The 17,181-nt window shown below is 56.6% G+C and overlaps 3 protein-coding genes and 1 non-coding gene across 8 annotated transcripts; 2 read left to right on the forward strand and 2 right to left on the reverse strand.

Annotated features, from left to right (window-relative positions):
- Window positions 1-565: 565 nt before the first annotated feature.
- On the reverse strand, window positions 566-7,605 carry SETD6 (SET domain containing 6, protein lysine methyltransferase). Of its 2 annotated transcripts, none has more exons than XM_023934659.2 (9): window positions 5,596-7,605; window positions 5,374-5,472; window positions 5,144-5,288; window positions 4,496-4,637; window positions 4,007-4,201; window positions 3,740-3,863; window positions 3,317-3,497; window positions 2,966-3,108; window positions 566-2,469 (listed from the first exon to the last, which is right to left on the reverse strand). In XM_023934659.2, the coding sequence occupies exons 1-9, from the start codon at window positions 5,620-5,622 to the stop codon at window positions 2,158-2,160; spliced, it is 1,368 nt and encodes a 455-aa protein (XP_023790427.1). In that variant the 5' UTR covers window positions 5,623-7,605; the 3' UTR covers window positions 566-2,157. The 2 variants fall into 2 exon arrangements, with proteins under 2 accessions (XP_023790427.1, XP_023790428.1); XM_023934660.2 differs by having other exon boundaries at window positions 3,317-3,494; window positions 5,596-5,711.
- AGRP (agouti related neuropeptide) lies at window positions 2,465-17,136 on the forward strand. 3 transcript variants are annotated; one of them, XM_086847915.1, is made up of 5 exons: window positions 2,465-2,559; window positions 14,627-14,890; window positions 15,694-15,895; window positions 16,160-16,254; window positions 16,863-17,136. In XM_086847915.1, exons 3-5 carry the CDS (start codon window positions 15,712-15,714, stop codon window positions 17,052-17,054), a joined length of 471 nt encoding a protein of 156 aa, XP_086704041.1. In that variant the 5' UTR covers window positions 2,465-2,559; window positions 14,627-14,890; window positions 15,694-15,711; the 3' UTR covers window positions 17,055-17,136. The 3 variants fall into 3 exon arrangements, with proteins under 3 accessions (XP_086704041.1, XP_086704042.1, XP_023790377.2); XM_086847916.1 differs by having other exon boundaries at window positions 15,708-15,895; XM_023934609.2 differs by lacking the exon at window positions 14,627-14,890 and having other exon boundaries at window positions 2,471-2,559; window positions 15,708-15,895.
- Window positions 6,888-6,961, forward strand: TRNAK-UUU (transfer RNA lysine (anticodon UUU)). Its single transcript has one exon. It is a non-coding gene; the product is annotated as a tRNA-Lys (tRNA).
- Window positions 7,599-13,082, reverse strand: LOC111945681 (SNF-related serine/threonine-protein kinase-like). Of its 2 annotated transcripts, none has more exons than XM_086847906.1 (6): window positions 12,983-13,082; window positions 11,466-12,089; window positions 9,859-10,000; window positions 9,482-9,694; window positions 9,242-9,379; window positions 7,599-9,093 (listed from the first exon to the last, which is right to left on the reverse strand). In XM_086847906.1, exons 2-6 carry the CDS (start codon window positions 12,052-12,054, stop codon window positions 8,259-8,261), a joined length of 1,917 nt encoding a protein of 638 aa, XP_086704032.1. In that variant the 5' UTR covers window positions 12,055-12,089; window positions 12,983-13,082; the 3' UTR covers window positions 7,599-8,258. The 2 variants fall into 2 exon arrangements, with proteins under 2 accessions (XP_086704032.1, XP_086704031.1); XM_086847905.1 differs by having other exon boundaries at window positions 12,939-13,044.
- Window positions 17,137-17,181: the final 45 nt, after the last annotated feature.

A 17,181-nucleotide genomic window follows, 5' to 3' on the forward strand; every position in this document is an offset into this window, starting at 1 on the left:
GGATCTGTCCTTTCTCAAAGTTTGTTTTTTTTTTTTTGCATTTAATTTACTTAATTTTCTTCCTAATAATAGGATTGGGCATTTGGATATGTATAGAAATTTTACAAAACTCTGTACAATTCCAAATTTGAGTGGCTGGAATAATGGTCTTATTTCCTTTTTCCCTATGGTTCCAGCTTTATATGTGCTTTGTTTACTGAAGACTCCTTTACATCTAAGTTGCACCTCTATTAGATATTCAACCTTTTCATTCCCCAAATTTACTGTGACCAGGAGTTCTGTTGGGGATTCTTTGGAGCTCTCAGCTGCCTCTCAGTCTAAATCCCAATTCAGTGTAAGCAGTCTTTCTACTTGTGGAGTCTCCAGTCTTTGAGGATTACATATGCCCTGGGTTCTGTGGGCATTTGTTTCCAGTGCCCCTTCTGCTTACAGTAAGTACATTGAATTTTTCCTACTAGATGAGAATTTACCAGTTGAAATCTGATTCCCTTACCTTACCACCTACCCTTCAACTGTCACAACAATCAACCAAATTTACCATCCCTTTTCTGATTTATTTCCCCCCTTTCTTTCCTTTCCCTTGTCTACCTCATTCTCTTAATTACACTTTCTTTTTATTTCTCTGGTGCTAAAACATGAGTCTGGTGTCATCAATCCCATTCCTTCAAAGCCTTATCATTATTCTGCAATGCAAAGAACAGATCAACATTTGGTACTTTTCCCCATTTTCCTTCCTGGCAACAAAGTAACATTAATTGTAGGATCCATTATGATGCTGTTTTCCCCAATTCTCTCATAGATACAGAGGCCACCACATAATCATATTCTTAGTAAGCAAATCCTCCCCCAAGCTTTCCTCATGGTCCAAAAATACAGTCTAGAAGTGAAGTTCTCAAAATGCCCTTCTCAAATGAGGTGCAATTTTAAATGTTCATGCAGGCAAACATTACAAACAGTAGGTATAACAAAGTCTTGTTACACAGTGTTCAAACCTTTTATAGGCTTTGGTCATCACCAAGTTTGTGCATATCTAAAAAAACAAGTTTTAACCCAAACCCCAAACTTTAACCACGATACCAAATGTAATACTCTGACATGTACGTTTTCCAATATGATTTCTTTGGAGAGACATGGGGTACAAAAATACCAATTTTAACAACATCTCTAAAGGTTAGAGGCAGCTGTGTGAGATCCTGGTCAAATTCACTATTGTCCCATCTGGGAAACCAGAACAAGCTCCCCTCAGTACTGTTAAAACCACCCTGTCCCCACACTACAGGCAGGGCTGTAGCTGAGCTTTGTCACCAGTACACTGTGGGTTCTGGTTGTCTGCAATACTCTTTAACTGCAACAATCCCCTTACTCTTAGATGGGACTTCACACCCTGTTGAAGTAGAAAGCATGGGCTAGGTAAGAAAACTTGTTTTTATTAAATAGAGCTTGGCCTGTCAACCATCTGTCTTTTGTCATGCAAAACCAAAGCGAGTTCAGGCTAGAATTGCATCAAGGAGAGGGTGTGTATGAAATTCTAAGCCTGCAGCAGCTGTGGAACTGTGACAGTGCTCCTCCTGAGTAGTCTCAAGCCCACGCAATATCTTGTGGAAATAAAAGGAAATATTTGTTATACTGAGCCTACATGAAGACCAGCTAGATGGGCTTGTACTCTTGAAAATGTTCAACATAAAATATGTACAGATGAAGAGTTTAGTGTTGTCAGCAGGTCTTCCTGGCAGATACTCTGAATCTCTCCAACATTAGAGCTACCAGTTGCATTTCTGCCCTCTTAATCCAGACAAGGAGCAGCTCTTGCCTTAAATTTCTGATGCTGAATGAGGGAATCCTCTGGTGTTCTGACGGTATATGTCTGCCTTCCCCAAACAGCCATTAGGATGGCTGGGTTTCTTAAGGCCTCTGGAAAAAGGTGGTATTTGTGCTCCAGAGCTCTCATGGTACAATAAGGCCACTCAAAACCACCTTTGTGCTGTGAATATACTTCTTTATGTAGAGGTAGCTAAAAATCTGTCTGCTGTACGAGGGACAAATGGACTCGTAGTCAGGCTTGCCATCTATTCTCTCTGCTACAAAAGAGATGGCCAGAGGCTGACCTTTCCCTCAGAATCAGCTCCAGCCAGGTCCTGTCCAGGGACACTGAGGTTTCTATTGTACCAGCTCTAGCAGCTGATGCAAGATCCTTTTCTGTCCATAGCGCACATGCAGTGCTTGCTGCTCCCTTCGACTCAGTTTCTCATAAGCCTCCTTGTTATTTAGCAAGTCCTGCTCTGCTTTCAGGTCTGCCCCATAGGACTCCAGGGTCAACAGCACACTGTCATAAAGAAGCTTCTTGCAAGGGGTTTTAAGTCTGGAGAGGGCCTCATTTGAAAGGGTAGAGTTCTCCTCTTCCTCACTGTCGTCTTCCCAGCCATCTTGCTCCTTATACTCCTTGAATTCTTCTTCTGACATGCAGAGCACCTGTAGTGACCCAGGCAAAGGGATAAGTCACTGGAAGTGTGAGTACATCAGGCTTTCTCCTCTGTGGAACAGAAGAGCCATGTGGAGCAGGTGAGTTATTTCTCAGCTGCACTAAAAGACTAAAACTGGCTTAGATATCCAAGTGCAAGTAATTGTGGGTCAGAAGAACATTAAAACAACAAATCTGGATATTGGTAAGTCTTCTAAAACATCTCAGCTGTCACCTACAAAGTTGTGACAGCTTTCTAGAACAGTAGTGGCCATGGAGCCATTCAAGTATGTGAGTATACATGGATGGCAACTTCAGGAGAGGAAGATGACTTAACATCACCTGGGAGCTTGGCAGCCACACCCTCTACCACTGTTCACATAGGACTGCTAGTGCCAAACTGCCTTCAGGTGCTTGTCCCCTTCACTGAGCCATTCTGCACTGCTGCTTTGCCCAGCTGCACTCTGTGCTCCTTTTGCAGCTCTTCCCCTACCTGGCCATTCTTACCTTGAGGGTCACGGACAGCTCTTCCTCTGTCAGCACCTCATCCCAGCCAAGCACAAAGGCGCCTTCCTCCCCTACCATCTCCAGCTGGCACAAGAAGTCCCACTGCTCTGAGACCAGCTGCTGCTGCGCTTCACTTTTGGCACCTGTTTTGAAGACAGCCGAGCTGTGAACACAGCTGGATGGCAGTGGAGGAGGGGGAGGGTGAGTGGAGAAGGGGAAACAGGAGGCAAAAGAAACAAGGCATGGCCCCACCCCCTGAAATGCTGTGGAACAGGCTTATTTTTCACATCATCGCTGTTTAATAGAGATCCCTACCCCAACCTTTCCCAGAGGGGCTGGGGTGCCACTCACGCTGCAGAGCTGCCCTGCGCAGTGTCACCATCTGGATGTCAGCAGTGTCGTGGGTGTTGCCAGGGTAGGGCTCTGCGAAGCCATACATGTGCAGCAGCTGCCAGTTGGCCATCTGCCCATAGGTGTTGAAGATCTCCTGTCCTTTCCCCACAGGCTGCGTTGTAACCATCCTCAAACACTGCTGCAAGCAGGGATAGGAAAGCATCTGAGCTGTGCTGAGCCGACTGCTCAACAGGGGCTTTCATAGAGTTCAGATGACACCGAGCTTCTTCTGATGAACACCAAACATGCATCAGGGCTTTGTATTAATGAGACTTGCTGCTGTGGGCTGAGACCCCACCTTGCTGTGCCCCCCATTCCCAAAGGTCTTACTAAAACAGAACCAAGCTGTGACAATGCCTGGTGCAGTAGCTTTGCACTCACAGGAGAGTATTCCAGGTTGGCGTTGTGGTTGGCCACATGATTCAAAATATCTGCTACAGGCACCATCATGGGAGGATTTGGCCCCTTCTCATCTTCTTCCTCCTCCTCCAAAGGTTCCTGAAAGCTAAGATAAGCCAGTGGTACACAGAGCTGCACAGGGTAAACTTCATCTTACACTTAGATTTGTGCAGCAGCAACATCTGACATAGCCTGTACTCCTACTTACTTGTCTGTGCTCCTTGCTGGAGTAAAGCCCTCACTTCTCACCTGTAAGCCATGACAAATGCCACCAGCTCCTTATACAACTCCAGAGTGTGCAGTTTGGGATCAAAGATGTCAGGGTGGGTCTCCATAAAAGGCAGGATGATGGAGTTGTACTCCTGGTAGATGTTAGCTAGATCCTTGTCCACAGCTTCTGGAATGCCTGTGCCCTGCAGGAGCCTTGTTCGCTCTTCCTGAGGCCTGTTGCAAGAAAAACAGGTTCTTCTCCATCGGCTAGGGATAAGGGTCTACTCCTTCCTCCTTAAAAATCTTAGCTTCCCTATGCTCTCCAGGTCCTTGTTCTCCAGCTCTGCCTGCAATGCAAATCCAGGAGCCCCTCGGGCTCCTGCCAGTGCCAGCACAGGGCTAGAACGAGGGTTGGGGTCACCCAGCAGGACCACATCCCTTCCCAGGACAATACCCAGCAGCCCCTGGCCTGTGCCTGCCTTCAGCTGTAAGACTGAGCCTCCCCAAGCCCCCTTGCTTTCACCTTACCAGAACATGGGGTGGTCCAGGCTCCGGAAGTCCTGCCAGAGGGAGAAATACGGCTGCCAGTGTGAGTTGCTGGCTGTGTACTCGTGTAGCAAGGCCAGCAGGAGAGGGACCCAACCGGACTGGCTCTGCAGGGACTCCTGGGCTACAGAACCAGACAGGAAGGAGAAAACCTAAGTTACACATTTCAGATACGACAAGCCTCTGTGTCTGTCTTCGGCCTGGAGCCAGGGATTATTGAGCTTTTATTCTGGTTTGTCTTGGGTTTGTCCTGAGCTGAACCAGGACCAGAAACTGCTTCTCTGGAGTTAGAGATGAGCTCTCCCAGGACCCACGGCCTTGCCCACCTCAGCCTGAAACTCTGCATGCCTTCAGAAACCAAGGAACTGTTCTTATCAGCGCTTCAAGGAAAGCAGCATAGTACAGGAGCCTGTCACTTAGAAGTTGGAGATGTTGCACTGATGGACTTTTCTCCCTGTCCAGCACAGCTGTTAGGGAAGCGAGGGGATGCCCAGCCTTCCCCTATCCTACCTGCTGTCAAAACAGCCCTACAGCATCCTGTGCAAACCAGGAACTGAGGCTTTACCACAGACCCATTTATTCCTTTAAAAGGCACAGCAGACGCGAGTGACACAAGAAGCTTGCACTCACCTTCTTGCAAGAGTGCGTGGATGGAGGTGGTGTGCTGGGACAGTAGCACCGTGCGAGGGATGGTGAACAGCACCTCTCCCGCCTCCAGCTCCTCGGCGGCCAACATCCCGTACCCCGCCACTGCGCCCTCCTTGCTCAGGCGGACCTGGGGCCAGAAGGAGCTGTGAGGGGCGGAGCGAAGAGACCAGGGTGGGCCTAGGACATGCCCGGGCCGGGCCGCTGTGCCTCACCTTGGGGTTCAGCTCCACCCCGGCCCGCCCGCACCATGCCAGGAACCCGGAGAGGGGGTCGGCACTACTCTTCCCCTGGGCGCCGCTCTCGACCGCCGCCTGTGGATGGAAACATGGGGTGAAGGGGAAGGAGCCATGAGGGCGATCGCGGCTCCCTTCAGCGCCACCGTTCCAAGAGCCGGTGTGTCCCCAGTTCCCCGGCAGCCCCCGGCTTCCCAGTACCTTGAACCTCTTGGGTGCAGACGCCATGACGCTGCCAACACGTGGTCCCGCCCCACGTGGTCCCGGTCGGGCCCTTCCGTAGGGGTGGGGGCTCCGCCCCCCATGGGCCGAGCTAACGGAGGCTGAAAAGGGACAGAAAGGATCGGACGGACCAGCGGTGGAAACGTGCCCGAAAGCTTCGTGTTCGCGGGGCTCGGGTGGGGGACTCACAGTCCCTCTCTGGTCCAGCCTCCGAGCACCTCCCTGAAGGGTCTGAGGTGCTTATGGTGCCTCTCTGTGGGATCCAGGGGCCACCACATGTCTTTCTGCGGGTGTGTCCACCCCGGGGCTAGTGCACCTCGGGGGGCTGCGGTGCCTCCGTGGTTTCCGTGGGGCTGCGCACCGGTGCGGTCACAGCTCCACACGTGGGTTAATAGCAGCGGGCTCCAATTAATCAGGATCATTAAGCTTGTGCTCTTGTTCAGTCGACACCACACACGCTCCCACCGAGCGTACGGGCTCTCATCTCCCCTCCAGGGCCGGCCAGAGCCCGCCGTTTTCCCGGCTCATTAGTGCTGTCCCTAGCCCCAGCAGAGGGGGCCGATGCCATCACTGGCTGCCCTAATGAAGCCAATTAGTGCGCATGAGGTGTTTGAAGAGGCCCCGCGGGGCTCTCTGCAGGCTGTCCCTGGGGCTCCCCCACCCGTCTGCAACTGGGGTCGGCTTTAATCTCCCTTCCTAGCTGGGCAAGGCTGGACTGGCAGGGTGGGCTCCCTATGGGGCAAAAGGGTCCCTTCCTGAAGAAGGAGGAAAGGCAAGAGAATGTGTGGGGTGACCTTAAGGTGCCCACCGCGGGCTCTGTGTGTGTAACCCAGCTCCCCACAGCCGCCTCCCTCCTTAACGCGGCTCCTGCAAAAGCGCCTCTGGGGCTCGGATTCTGCAGCCGCAGAGCAGAGCTCGGACCCCTGCGCGGCCACGGCCACCGCTGCTGCTGCTGTCCCCCGGCAGGAGCCTCCTGCCTCCCTCTGGGGGCGGCGGAGCTTTCACAGCCGCTCCCGCAGCATCCTGCTCCCCTCCCCGCCTGCGCATCCCTGCGGCAGCGGCTTCTTCCCAGGGCGCATCGCCCTGCCTGAGCAGTGCCCAGGGAGATGCCCAGAAGCCGGGTGTTCAGCCTGGCCCGCGCTGGCAGCCTCGTCGGGGTGGCGTGGGAGTGGGAAATATCAAAGTGGGGTCCCCACGTTGTCCCCGCAATGCCGCAGGAAAGGGGGTCCCCCCCGCCTGTCACAGAGATGCCCCCCCGAGCCCAAATGTGAGCCTGGATAGCTCAGTTGGGAGAGCATCAGACTTTTAATCTGAGGGTCCAGGGTTCAAGCCCCTGTTCTAGGTGGTGGCTTTATCCTTTAGGATAAAGAAAGGGAACCTGTGGGCAGGAGCATAACCTCCTCCTGCTGCTGGGGCCCTGTGCAGGCTGCAGGGTTCCCAGGATACCCCCTCCTTCTTTTCCTATCACCAACTCCCCAAGCTGTTCAGAGCTGGCTCCATCCCACCTGAGACCCCCATGGCATCACTCTTCTTCCACTCACACAGTACTCAGATCTTGTTGGATGATGAGGACAGACCAAGTGAGCTATTGGGGAGGAGGGTGCACCTGAAAGGAGGGGGAACAGCAGAGCTAGAAGGATGGAAGTCTGGACTGGGTTTGAAACTGGGGGCTCAGGGGTGGCTCCAGGCTGAGAGTGGGGAAAGCTGTTGGGGGTACCCTGGGGCTGAGTGTGGTTGACTCTCATGGGGATGTGAAGCACCCCCCACCTGCCTTCTGGCATGCCCAGGCCTTCTCTCACCTTTGGGTGTTTATAATCCCGGTCCTTACTCCCATCTGTGGCTGCCCTGAGCTCCATTCCGGACCCCTGCCCACCTCACCTTAGGCAGATGCTCCCTTAAAGCCACCCCTGGTGCCAGGGTAGCCATCCCTGGCCCCCTGACTGGGGGGACAGTGATGTTTTTGCAACGACACTGCACCCACATCAACCCACAAGTTTATTTTATTGTCCTGACAAACTTTGCTTCCCAGCGGCTCCGATCCTTCCACGTGCATGCACCATGGCTCAGGCCGAGCTCCGGCCCACGCCTCCATCGTCATTCATTTCTTGCCAGCAAGAAAACAAAGAGATAATAAATAGGAAGCTTATTTGCAGGGAGAGCCCAGGGGACAGCCTGGGGTCACGGGCCAGGCTGTGCCTGGCCCCGGCCGGGACTGGCAGGGGGGCTGCAGGCAGGACAGCCCAGCCCCGGGCCATGCACACTGTGGGGCTGGGGCACTGTGGGGTCTGGGGGATATAGCAATCTCTATTTAATTACATTAAAATAGACTATTTAAAAAAATTATTTCTAGTAGTTAAAAAAGTGTCATGGTCCATCCCATTCCGGCAGAGTCATGGAGCTGCCCCAGACATTTGGGGACACACTGACGAGTGAAGGGATGGACCCCAGTCTGCTTCACCTTGGGCAGGTCTGTCTGGGGGATGGTCTGTCACAGCGGGTTCCAGGGGTGGGTGCTGGCAGGGTGGCCACCGTGGGTGACAAAGCAGGGCACTGTGCCACCTGCTAGCCCCACAGTCACCACAGACCAAAGGCAGGGGAGTGGGTGCCCCCCCAGACCCCATGGCAGGGCCAGTCCTGGGGCCTTAAATGACATGGCAGCAGTTGAACTGCCCCAGTGATAGGAGGCTCTCCTTGGAGCCTGGCCGGAGTTTGAAGGCCAGGGCTTTCTCGCAGAGTGGGAACTGCAGGAGCCTGTCCCGCAGGCTGCCCCCCTTGCTCTTGCCCGGGTCCAGTTTGATCACACTTTCTGTGCCCCCTTCAGGGCCTGAGCTCTCCACTGACTGCTGGGCTGTCTGTTCCTCCTGCCTTGGGGACGTGTCTGCAGAACTTGAGAGGGGGGCAGGAGTTGTCTGTGCCCCCAATACCTGGGAAACTCCAGCCGCGCTGCTCTGGGGTGACAGGATGGCTCCCCTTTCCTTGGAGAACTCTGCTGAGGAGACCTCAGGCTCTACGTCCTCCTCCCTCCTTGGGGGCTCAGCTCCATTTCCCCGCAGCACTGGGGGAGCCCGGCCCCCACTCACTCCCTTCCCAGCCCAGGCCACCCCCGAGCGCCCGCCCCGGCCCCCCAGCTCAACCCCCGGCCCCCAGACCTCCCCACGGCCGGCCGGGCGGTGGGTGCGCAGGAAGGCTCGCATCTGCTCCTGGTTCAGAGAGCTGCTCTTCCTCTCCATTACACTGGGCCTCTCCTCCTCTTCCTCGTCCTCCTCTTCCTCCTCACAGATCTGCTGCAGGGCCGGGGTGCTCTTTGTGATGGTGGTGTCAACGGCAGGGACCTTCAGGAGGGTCCCGGTGGGCTGCCGGCCGCCAATGTCCCCTCCAGGGGGCAGCCGGGATGCCCCGGCAAGGCCTCCTGTCTCCGTGAAGGGCAGGAGGCCGCCGGCACTGCCCACAGAGCCAAATGTGTCTGACAAGCTAGGCCTGAGGAAGGGAAGAGAGGTGTCGTTACTCAGCTGGGCACCACAGGGCTGTGCCAAGGAAAAGGACAGAGGGCCAGCCAAGACCCTGCACTGGGGACCCAGGATGATGGGGAGGGGTACACGGAACAGGGGGCAGCAGGGGTGCTCACCTGCTCTGTACCTCCTTGGCCAGGTTGTAAACGAGACTGAGGCGGTGGCCCTGCTTCTCCTGCTTCTCCCGCAGCATCCTCTCTGCCAGCAGGAAATACGTGGCTGTGATGTGGTTGTAACGGTCGGCTTCCAGCGCCCTGTGTGGGACCGAGGGAATTGCATCAGCACACAAGGGACATGCTTGGAGGGACCCCCAGAGCCCTTCACTGGGGCTCCCATCCCTGCATCCCATCACTCACTCCTGGATGGTGTCCCGATCCGCAATGTTCCCACACATCATGGCCTGGAGGATGATCTCGTGCTCCTCCTCAGACACGCGCTTGTGGGAGGTGAGGGGCAGCAGGGAGCGGCTGGCAGGGGACGGGTCCACCCCCTGCAGCCACGTGTGGCCCTCGATCTGCTCCAGGGACGCTCGTTGCTTCGGGTCCCGCTGCAGCATCCTGGAGATGAGACTGGGGGAAAGGAGTGGCATTGCAACCCTGCAGCACTATGTGAACCCCAAAGTAAGCAGCTTTGCCCTCTCTTCCCACCTCAGCTCCCAGGCATCTGCCAGGGCTGGGGCACCCAGGGGGCAGCCAGTTGGGGTCTGGGGGTACAGTGAGGGGGTGGTGCTCACTCAGCGCACTGTGCCGAGACGTGCGGGGGGATGGTGTAGCGGCAGTCCATGATCATGGTGAGGGTCTCGCTGTCGTTGGCCTCCTGGAAGGGGGGGTGGCCGCACACCAGCATGTAGAGGATGACTCCCAGGCTCCAGATGTCTGCAAGAAGCAGCAGCTGCAGTTCAGGTTGCACTCACCTCACCATGGCTCATGAGATTCTCCACCCCAGACACCCTGGGAGGGGCTGCCCCACTAGCCCCCAGTACTGCTCTAGCAGAGACCAGTGCTCACTGGGATATTCCTTGGAGGTAACAGCTCCCAGGTCTTGTCCCATGGACAGTGGGACCATATTCCCACCAAGGCAGAGAAGGACCTTCCTGTCCCCACATCCAACCTGGTCTCAAGGGACTTTACCAAAGCAGTTGAGGTGTTATCACCTTCTCCAGGCAGGGACAGGAAAGCCAGCCCTGAGCTCTGGCCCCCTCCCCACTCCCCCCAATTACACACCCACCCACGGCACTGTTTCATGTCATTCCTCACCTTCCTGATTCCCACACCCCACCACAACCATCCTGGCACTGGGCTGTGCTTTAGGAGACACTACAGCAATCAGAGAGGGACATTGCACCAATCTGGGCTCTCCAGCTGCATAGAGACCAGCTGGAACAGGACTGCTGCCCTGTCCTGGGGACAGGGATAGAGCCAGAAGCATCTTCACTGGCTCCTCCCGCTCAGAACACAAATTCCTGCAGATGTTCGGGTTTAGGATGCTGAGCACGCCCTGGGGCGCTCTGTTAATACCTTCAGCTGCTTAAGTCAAGTGTTTGGAAATTTCTCATCTGCGTTGGTTTTCTCCCTTCATTTCCCTTTGCAGCGCCACCAGCTTATTTTTCTACCGCCTCCATAAGCTATCCCTGTTCTCAGCTTGGGATCCGCCTTTCCCTGAGCCAACACTGGGCTTTTGCCTTTAAGGGCTTGTGTTTTGCTTCGCTAAATCCTCCTGCCCTAATTCCAGCCAGCCAGCCAGCTCGGATCCTGCTTCCCTCCCACATCCCCTCTGTCACAGCTGAGCCTCTTGGAGCCCCCAGCCCAGCTTCCTGTGCCCGGGGACAGTCTCCCCAGACCCCTGCACCCCGGCCAGGGGAGGAAGAGCACTGGGAGCAGTGGGAAGGAAGTGGTTTTCAGGGTGGGGATGGAGCAAAGGAAACTTTCAGAGCTCCTCCACCCAAACAGCAGCATCCAGAGCAGATTTCCTTCCGGCCTCACCCCGCCAAATAACCACCAGCACCAGATTGCTGGCAGCTGTATCCTCACACTGCTTCTCCTGGCGGCTGCCACGCCAGGCTCACAGCCTGCCTGGGCTTCTTTCCCTCTCTGGCAACCATCGCTTTATGTGATCTCTGTGGATGCTGGGATGGTCCCTACACGGAGGACCCTGCTGTGCCAGGGCAAGGCTGGGCAGCCAAACACCCAAGGGACAGGCTTGCTCCTTGCAGGGACAGCAGTGCTGCTGAGTGCTCCTAGTGTAAGGGGCCAAGTGGGAGGTGGTACCCAGCTGGCAGGACCATGCTCCAGGCAAGGGACAGGAGGGAGGCAGGTCCCCAGGGCACCCCACAGCCCTTACCAACAGCCGGGGCATCGTACTCGTCCCCGAGCAGGATCTCTGGTGCCGAGTAGGCTAGGGAGCCACAGCTGGTGGTGAGCATCTTGCCAGGCTGGAAGCGGTTGCTGAAGCCAAAGTCGGTGAGTTTGACCACCCCTTGCTCCTGGAAGAACACCACGTTCTCGGGCTTGAGGTCACGATGCACCACGTGGAGCTTGTGGCAATAGGAGATGGCGTGGACGATCTGGGCAAAGTAGTGCTTGGCCCGTGGCTCAGCCAGGCCGCCCTCGTGCCGCATGATGTGGTCAAACATGTCCCCACCGTCGCCCAGCTCCAGGATGAGGTAGAGCTTGGCGTGGGTGTCGATGACCTCGTAGAGGCGCACCACGTTGGGGTGCTGCACCAGCTTCATGCAGCGCACCTCCTGCAGGAGCTGCCCTGCCGCCTCCCCCGCCAGCTTGCTCTTGTCGATCACCTTGACGGCCACGCGCTGCCCCGTGAAGACGTGCCGGGCCAGCTTCACCACTGCAAAGTGGCCCTTGCCCAGCGTGCGCTCCAGGTCGTACAGCCCCGCGATCTTGCCCTCGCCGCAGCCCTGTGCCCCGGCCATGGCGGTGTTGTCAGGTGGGGGACAGGCATCAGGCGCTGTGGGATGGAGGAGATGCTGAGCAATGTGGGGTGAGGGATGGGATGCTCCTGAATACCAGGTCCCCTGGCAAAACTGACACCAGCACTGCCAGGACATCAGGTCCTGGCAACCTGGGCATTCCTGATACTCCACCTCCCAGTCCCTATCCCAGGACCTAGACCACCCTCTGTATCCCCATCTCTAGTTCCTAATACTTTGGAGATCTCAATACTTCCATCTTCCATCTCTTTAGTATCCAATGCACCCCATAATCCCCATGTCCAGGTCCCCAGCATCTTGAGCACTCCAACACCCCCCTTTCAGTTCCCAGCATCCTGGACATCCCAATACATCCCTGTACTTCCCAACACCCCAAGACATCCTGATACGTTCTCCTCCAGGTGTCCAGAACTGCAGCACTCTGGGCACCCCAATACTCCTGCCACCAGTCCCTCATCACCATCTGAGCAGCCTCATACCCCTTCTCTCCTGGTTCCCAGCAGCCCAAGTACTCCATACCCCTACCTTCAAATTGCCAGTACCCCTGTCACCCCATACTCCCAGACCCCAGCATCCTGGGCACCCCAATAATACCAACCTCCAGGTATCTGGCATCCTGGCTACCCCAATATGCTCACCTCCACTACCGAGCACTTCTGGGCACCCCCACATCTCCATCTCCAGTCCCCAGCACTCCGGACCACCCCCATAACGCCAACCTTCAGGTCTCCAGCACCCCTGTCCCTCCCGTATCCCCATCTCCAATCCCCAACATCCGTGCCACCCTCGTGCCCTCACCTCCAGACCTCAGCACCCTGGGCACCCCCATGCTCCCCCTCCAGCGCCTCGGGCACGCCGATACCCACCCCAGCCCCTGTCACCCGGTGCGCCCCGGCGGAGCCGCACTCACCGGGGCGCGGAGCTGCGACCGCCGGGGCTGCGGTGCCCGGGCGCGCCCGCCCCGCTGACGTCAGGGCAGCTCCGGGATCGCGCCTTAAAGGGCCCGGCCCGGTGGGGCTGAGGCCGGAGCGATGCTCATCGCACCTCCTGAGAGGCTGCCCCGGCAGCTCCCGCGGCCCGGCTCGTTACTGCCTGTTTGGGGTAGCGGGGACTCGGTTGGCCATAGCGCTAACGTGGGCTGCTGATGAGCTAAATGAGCCGCTCGCCCGCCTGGGTGCTTCCAGGAGGAGAGGGAGAGCCCCCAGCCTGGGCTTGTCTCCGGAGGGTCCCAGCGTTGGAGACTCCTGCCCGTGATGCCCGCTCACGGGCATCTCTGCTATGCCACTGAACCCACTCCATCACCCGCTCCCGCCCTCGCTGGAGCCTGAACCATTGAGCCGGGAGCGCAGCCCTGGCCCCCCTTTCCCCCTCGCTTTAAGCCGTCTTTTCCTGGAAGCGGCCCGGCGAGCGGCCGGCCGCCTCATTTAGCTCGTTACTGGCCATCGGGATGCGCACAAAGCAGATGTTGCTCCCGCAGATTAAAAAGCTCTCAGCGCGGCCGCCCTCGTTCCCGCTAATGCCTTCCCAGAAGTCCTGGCCCGCGGCTGCAAACAGGCCCTAATGAGCCGGGCTGAGGGCTCCGTGCGGGGGCTGGTGTCCCCAGGGCGGAGGAACGGAGGAGCTGGGGCTGGATGGGACACTCGGCACCCACCTGAGCCTTGGGAATGGAAAGGGCTGCCAAACTTGTCTCTCACCCAAGATGAGTCTGTCTAGGCATGTGGGGTGCAGGAGGCATCCAGGTGCTGTGGCAGGGGATCCTGACTGGGTGTTGTGCATTGGGGGACCTAGATGGGCGATGAGTGTTTCCAGCAGCCACTTGCAGCTGCAGAAAATAACCCATGAGCTCCTCACTGGTCCTGTGCCTGCTCAGCCTGTCCCTCAAATGCAGCAGGAATCAGATCATGCTGGGACAAAGGATGTAGGAGCAGAGGAAGCCTGCAAAGAGCCCCAGAGGTGCTGCTCCAGCCAGGAGCAGTGGCTCAAGCTCTGCTGGGGACTTGCAGGCCTCGGGGCTCCTCCTGGTATAGGAACAGTCTGGTGAGGGCAGAGCCTGGGCTGTCAGCTTCCCTGCTGGGTGTGTCAGAGCATGCTGAACTCTCCCTGTTATCTCTTATTCCCCCGATTCCTTGCAGGGCTGAAGCCACTCAAGGCCACAAGTGTTCCCCAAAGGAGCCTGGCTCTGGGGCATGCAGGTTTTCCAAATGAGACATGAGTAAGATGCAGTTAGCACAGGTGGAAGCCTGGAGAATCTGCAGATGGTATGTGGTCAGGAGCTGGAGGACTTCTGGAGGCTCTGCACAGGGAGTGGATGCTTACCAGGAGATATAGATAGGCAACATTCCCTTTGAAAACTAGTCAAATTTGGCATGGTTTTGGTGGGGAGTCTGTGGCCCTGTTACTTCTGTATCTGGGAACTAGGAGATGTCCTCAGGCTGCAGTTTTGGTGCTGGAAAAGGAAGTGGGCTGGAAAGGGAATCGGCCTGCAAGGACAGTGGGGATCACTTCCAAAAAACCTGGGAGTTTGGAGCTAACAGGGATCTGTTCCTTTCTGCAGCTGTGCAAGGCACAAAGCAGGAGTTCCCCCTCCCATACATCACCCCACTGGCTGCCTCTCTATCCAGACAAAGCCCGTTTTCCAGAGACTCCCACCTATCTGGTAGTTAGTGAAGTCATGTGGCTGCAGCACTTAATTAATAAAAAGCTGATATAAATCCCAGTAAACATGTGGGGAGGAGGACACTGAGACAGAGAGCAGTAGTGGCACTTCCAGCGAGCTCAGCGGAGCAGCGGACAGCAATCCCCCTCTCTGCTTGGAGAGGTCAGTGCTTACCATGGGAAGGGTCTTGGGAGTGTGCGGGATGTGACGCCCTTGGCTGTGGGGCTCCCCACAGTGCAGAGGGGTCAGCAAAGAGCTGGGTGGTTTTGTGGGATAGGGAGATAAGGAGTGGCTAGCACTGGGCTGCTGGAGCCAGGTTTGAAACCTCAAGACTGCCCAAGCAGCAGGCTTTGTCCCAGGATTTGGCTGACAGCAGCAACTGGAATACCAGCTCCTGGCTCCTTTCCTTTTGCTCCCTAAGGGGTCACCTACTTGTTAGAGCCTTTAGGCCCCCAAAGCCCACAGCCTGACCCTGCAGCTTCTCCTGTTCCTGAGCTGTGTGTGCTGTGGTCCTTCTCCCTGCCCAGCACTGAGATTCTAGTGGCACTTTCAGGCTGAGAGCCGGGCAGGAGCCATGTCACATGTTTTCGCCACACACTGTGCACCTCAGTGGTCTGATGGCTGCTGTGTGGGGGGTGGAAAAACCCGAACTGCCACAAAAAAGATCAAATTTCAGTCCATTCTCTGCTGGTCACCCCTTTCTGTGGGGAAGATCATGAATGTGCTCACATGTGGAATGCCCCACAGCACAGGAGAGAGCTTTGGGGTCTCCTGTTCCCAGGTGTTTGTGGGCCCAAAAAAAGACTCTCAGGTCCAAGGGAACAAACAGCTGGGAGTGGTGGCTGTGCTGGGAGAAGCTGTCCCTTGCTGACACGGCACTCAGGGTGGCAGGGGGTTATGGCAGTGGAGGGGACAGGCCAGGCTGCCAGCAGGTGGGCTGATGCTGGCCAGGCCCATCTGCACAGGTCACCTCCCCCAGGACCATGCTGAACGCGCTGCTGTTGTGCTGTGGGCTGCTGCAGGGGATCCAGGCTGTTCTGGATCTCAGGACTGCTGACCTCAGCTGTGGCCACCTGCAGAAGGCAAGCGGCGGGCTGGAGGGGGTGGACAGAGCCCGCCACACCAGCCTGCAGAGGAAAGCCAAGGAGGTGTCTGCGGAGCCGGCAGGTGAGTCCTGTGGCCACCTGCTCTTCACTGACCCCCCACCAGTTGCTTTCTGGAAAACCCAGGACCCCAAAACTGAACTGGGGAACCCACACCCAGAGTTGGGGGATTGCTGTAAAGCAGCATAGCTTCTCCTGACCCTTGCTGGTGAGAGCAGCTCACAGGGAGTGGGGTCTTTTTTTTTTGTGAGACACACATGAGTAAAGGGAGAAGAATCAGAGCTGACCCTCCAGCAGCCTCCTTGTCCAGCCTCTCTGTATCTCACAGGAGCTCTCCCAAGGCTGGGGCTTGAGCAGATGGCCCTGGGGGTCCAAGAAGCTGATGGTGACCTTGTGCAGAGAGGCAGCCTGCTGGAACCACAGGTATGGCTCCCTGAGCTTTCTTACAGACAACCCTAAGGAGTGAGGTGGCCTGAGGCCACAGCAGCCTTTTCTGTGTCCCTAGGGCTGGGTGGGTTTGGAGCCCAGAATGGTGCTTCCTGGGATGGGGCTATCTGTCCATCACCTGAGGAGCTGGGATCAGCTAAGGCTACCCAGACCTGCAAGGGGCTCCAGCACTCAAAGGAGAGTGGTCCAAGCCTGTGTTTCTGGAATCCATTTAATTAACCTCAAGTGCAGCCCAGGAGCTTGCTGGGCAGTGCCCTGTGTTGCCTGGCTCAGCCCCTGGTGCCTCCGTTTGGGCAGAAGGCACAGCACCATTTGCTAAAATCCAGGTTGAGCTTCAAAATAAACATCTGCAGAAAGGTCTTGAGACACTGTGGATGAGGCAGCAATGCCTACAGAAAGCCCACAGGGCTCAGCAGTGATTTCCGACAGAAAACAGAGCCTGGAGTTAAACCACAGAAGCCACTGCTGCTGACAGCACCAGGTTTCAGCAGCCACTCTTGGCTCTCTCCCACGCAGTTCTTTACTGCTGGCACAGTGGTCCAGGACCAGCTCTTCCCCTCCTCTTCCTCCTCTCTCCCCTGCAGGTACCATCCACAGACCTGCAGGCTGAGGGCCGTGAGGAGCGCTCCCCCCGCCGCTGCGTCCGTCTCCTGGAGTCGTGCCTCGGCCACCAGATCCCCTGCTGTGACCCCTGTGCCACCTGCTACTGCCGCTTCTTCAACGCCTTTTGCTACTGCAGGAAAATCAGCACCAACTTCCCCTGCGGCAAGAACTAGCGCCTGTGGGGCTGCCAGCTCCTCGCCCCTGTGTGTGCCTCCTTCTCTGTAGCTCCAATAAACCAGCCCTTTGCAAAAGCCACTGCAGCGTGGGAATGGTGTGATGTGTCTGCTCGGGCTCTCAGGG

Source organism: Cyanistes caeruleus, chromosome 12 (genome assembly GCF_971803275.1).
Source record: "Cyanistes caeruleus chromosome 12, bCyaCae1.hap1.1, whole genome shotgun sequence".
Taxonomy (NCBI): domain Eukaryota; kingdom Metazoa; phylum Chordata; class Aves; order Passeriformes; family Paridae; genus Cyanistes; species Cyanistes caeruleus.

Coding starts and splice junctions, on each gene's coding strand:
- AGRP (XM_023934609.2), top strand. Junction 15,896..16,159: donor GGTGTCTGCGGAGCCGGCAG/GTGAGTCCTGTG, acceptor TGTATCTCACAG/GAGCTCTCCCAAGGCTGGGG. Junction 16,255..16,862: donor GCAGCCTGCTGGAACCACAG/GTATGGCTCCCT, acceptor TCTCCCCTGCAG/GTACCATCCACAGACCTGCA.
- LOC111945681 (XM_086847906.1), bottom strand. CDS start 12,054: ATGGCCGGGGCACAGGGCTGCGGCGAGGGCAAGATCGCGGGGCTGTAC. Junction 9,695..9,858: donor GTCTCGGCACAGTGCGCTGA/GTGAGCACCACC, acceptor CCTTTCCCCCAG/TCTCATCTCCAGGATGCTGC. Junction 9,380..9,481: donor GATCGGGACACCATCCAGGA/GTGAGTGATGGG, acceptor GGTCCCACACAG/GGCGCTGGAAGCCGACCGTT.
- SETD6 (XM_023934659.2), bottom strand. CDS start 5,622: ATGGCGTCTGCACCCAAGAGGTTCAAG. Junction 5,473..5,595: donor CTGCACCCAAGAGGTTCAAG/GTACTGGGAAGC, acceptor TTCCATCCACAG/GCGGCGGTCGAGAGCGGCGC. Junction 3,498..3,739: donor CCAACCTGGAATACTCTCCT/GTGAGTGCAAAG, acceptor CCCTGCTTGCAG/CAGTGTTTGAGGATGGTTAC.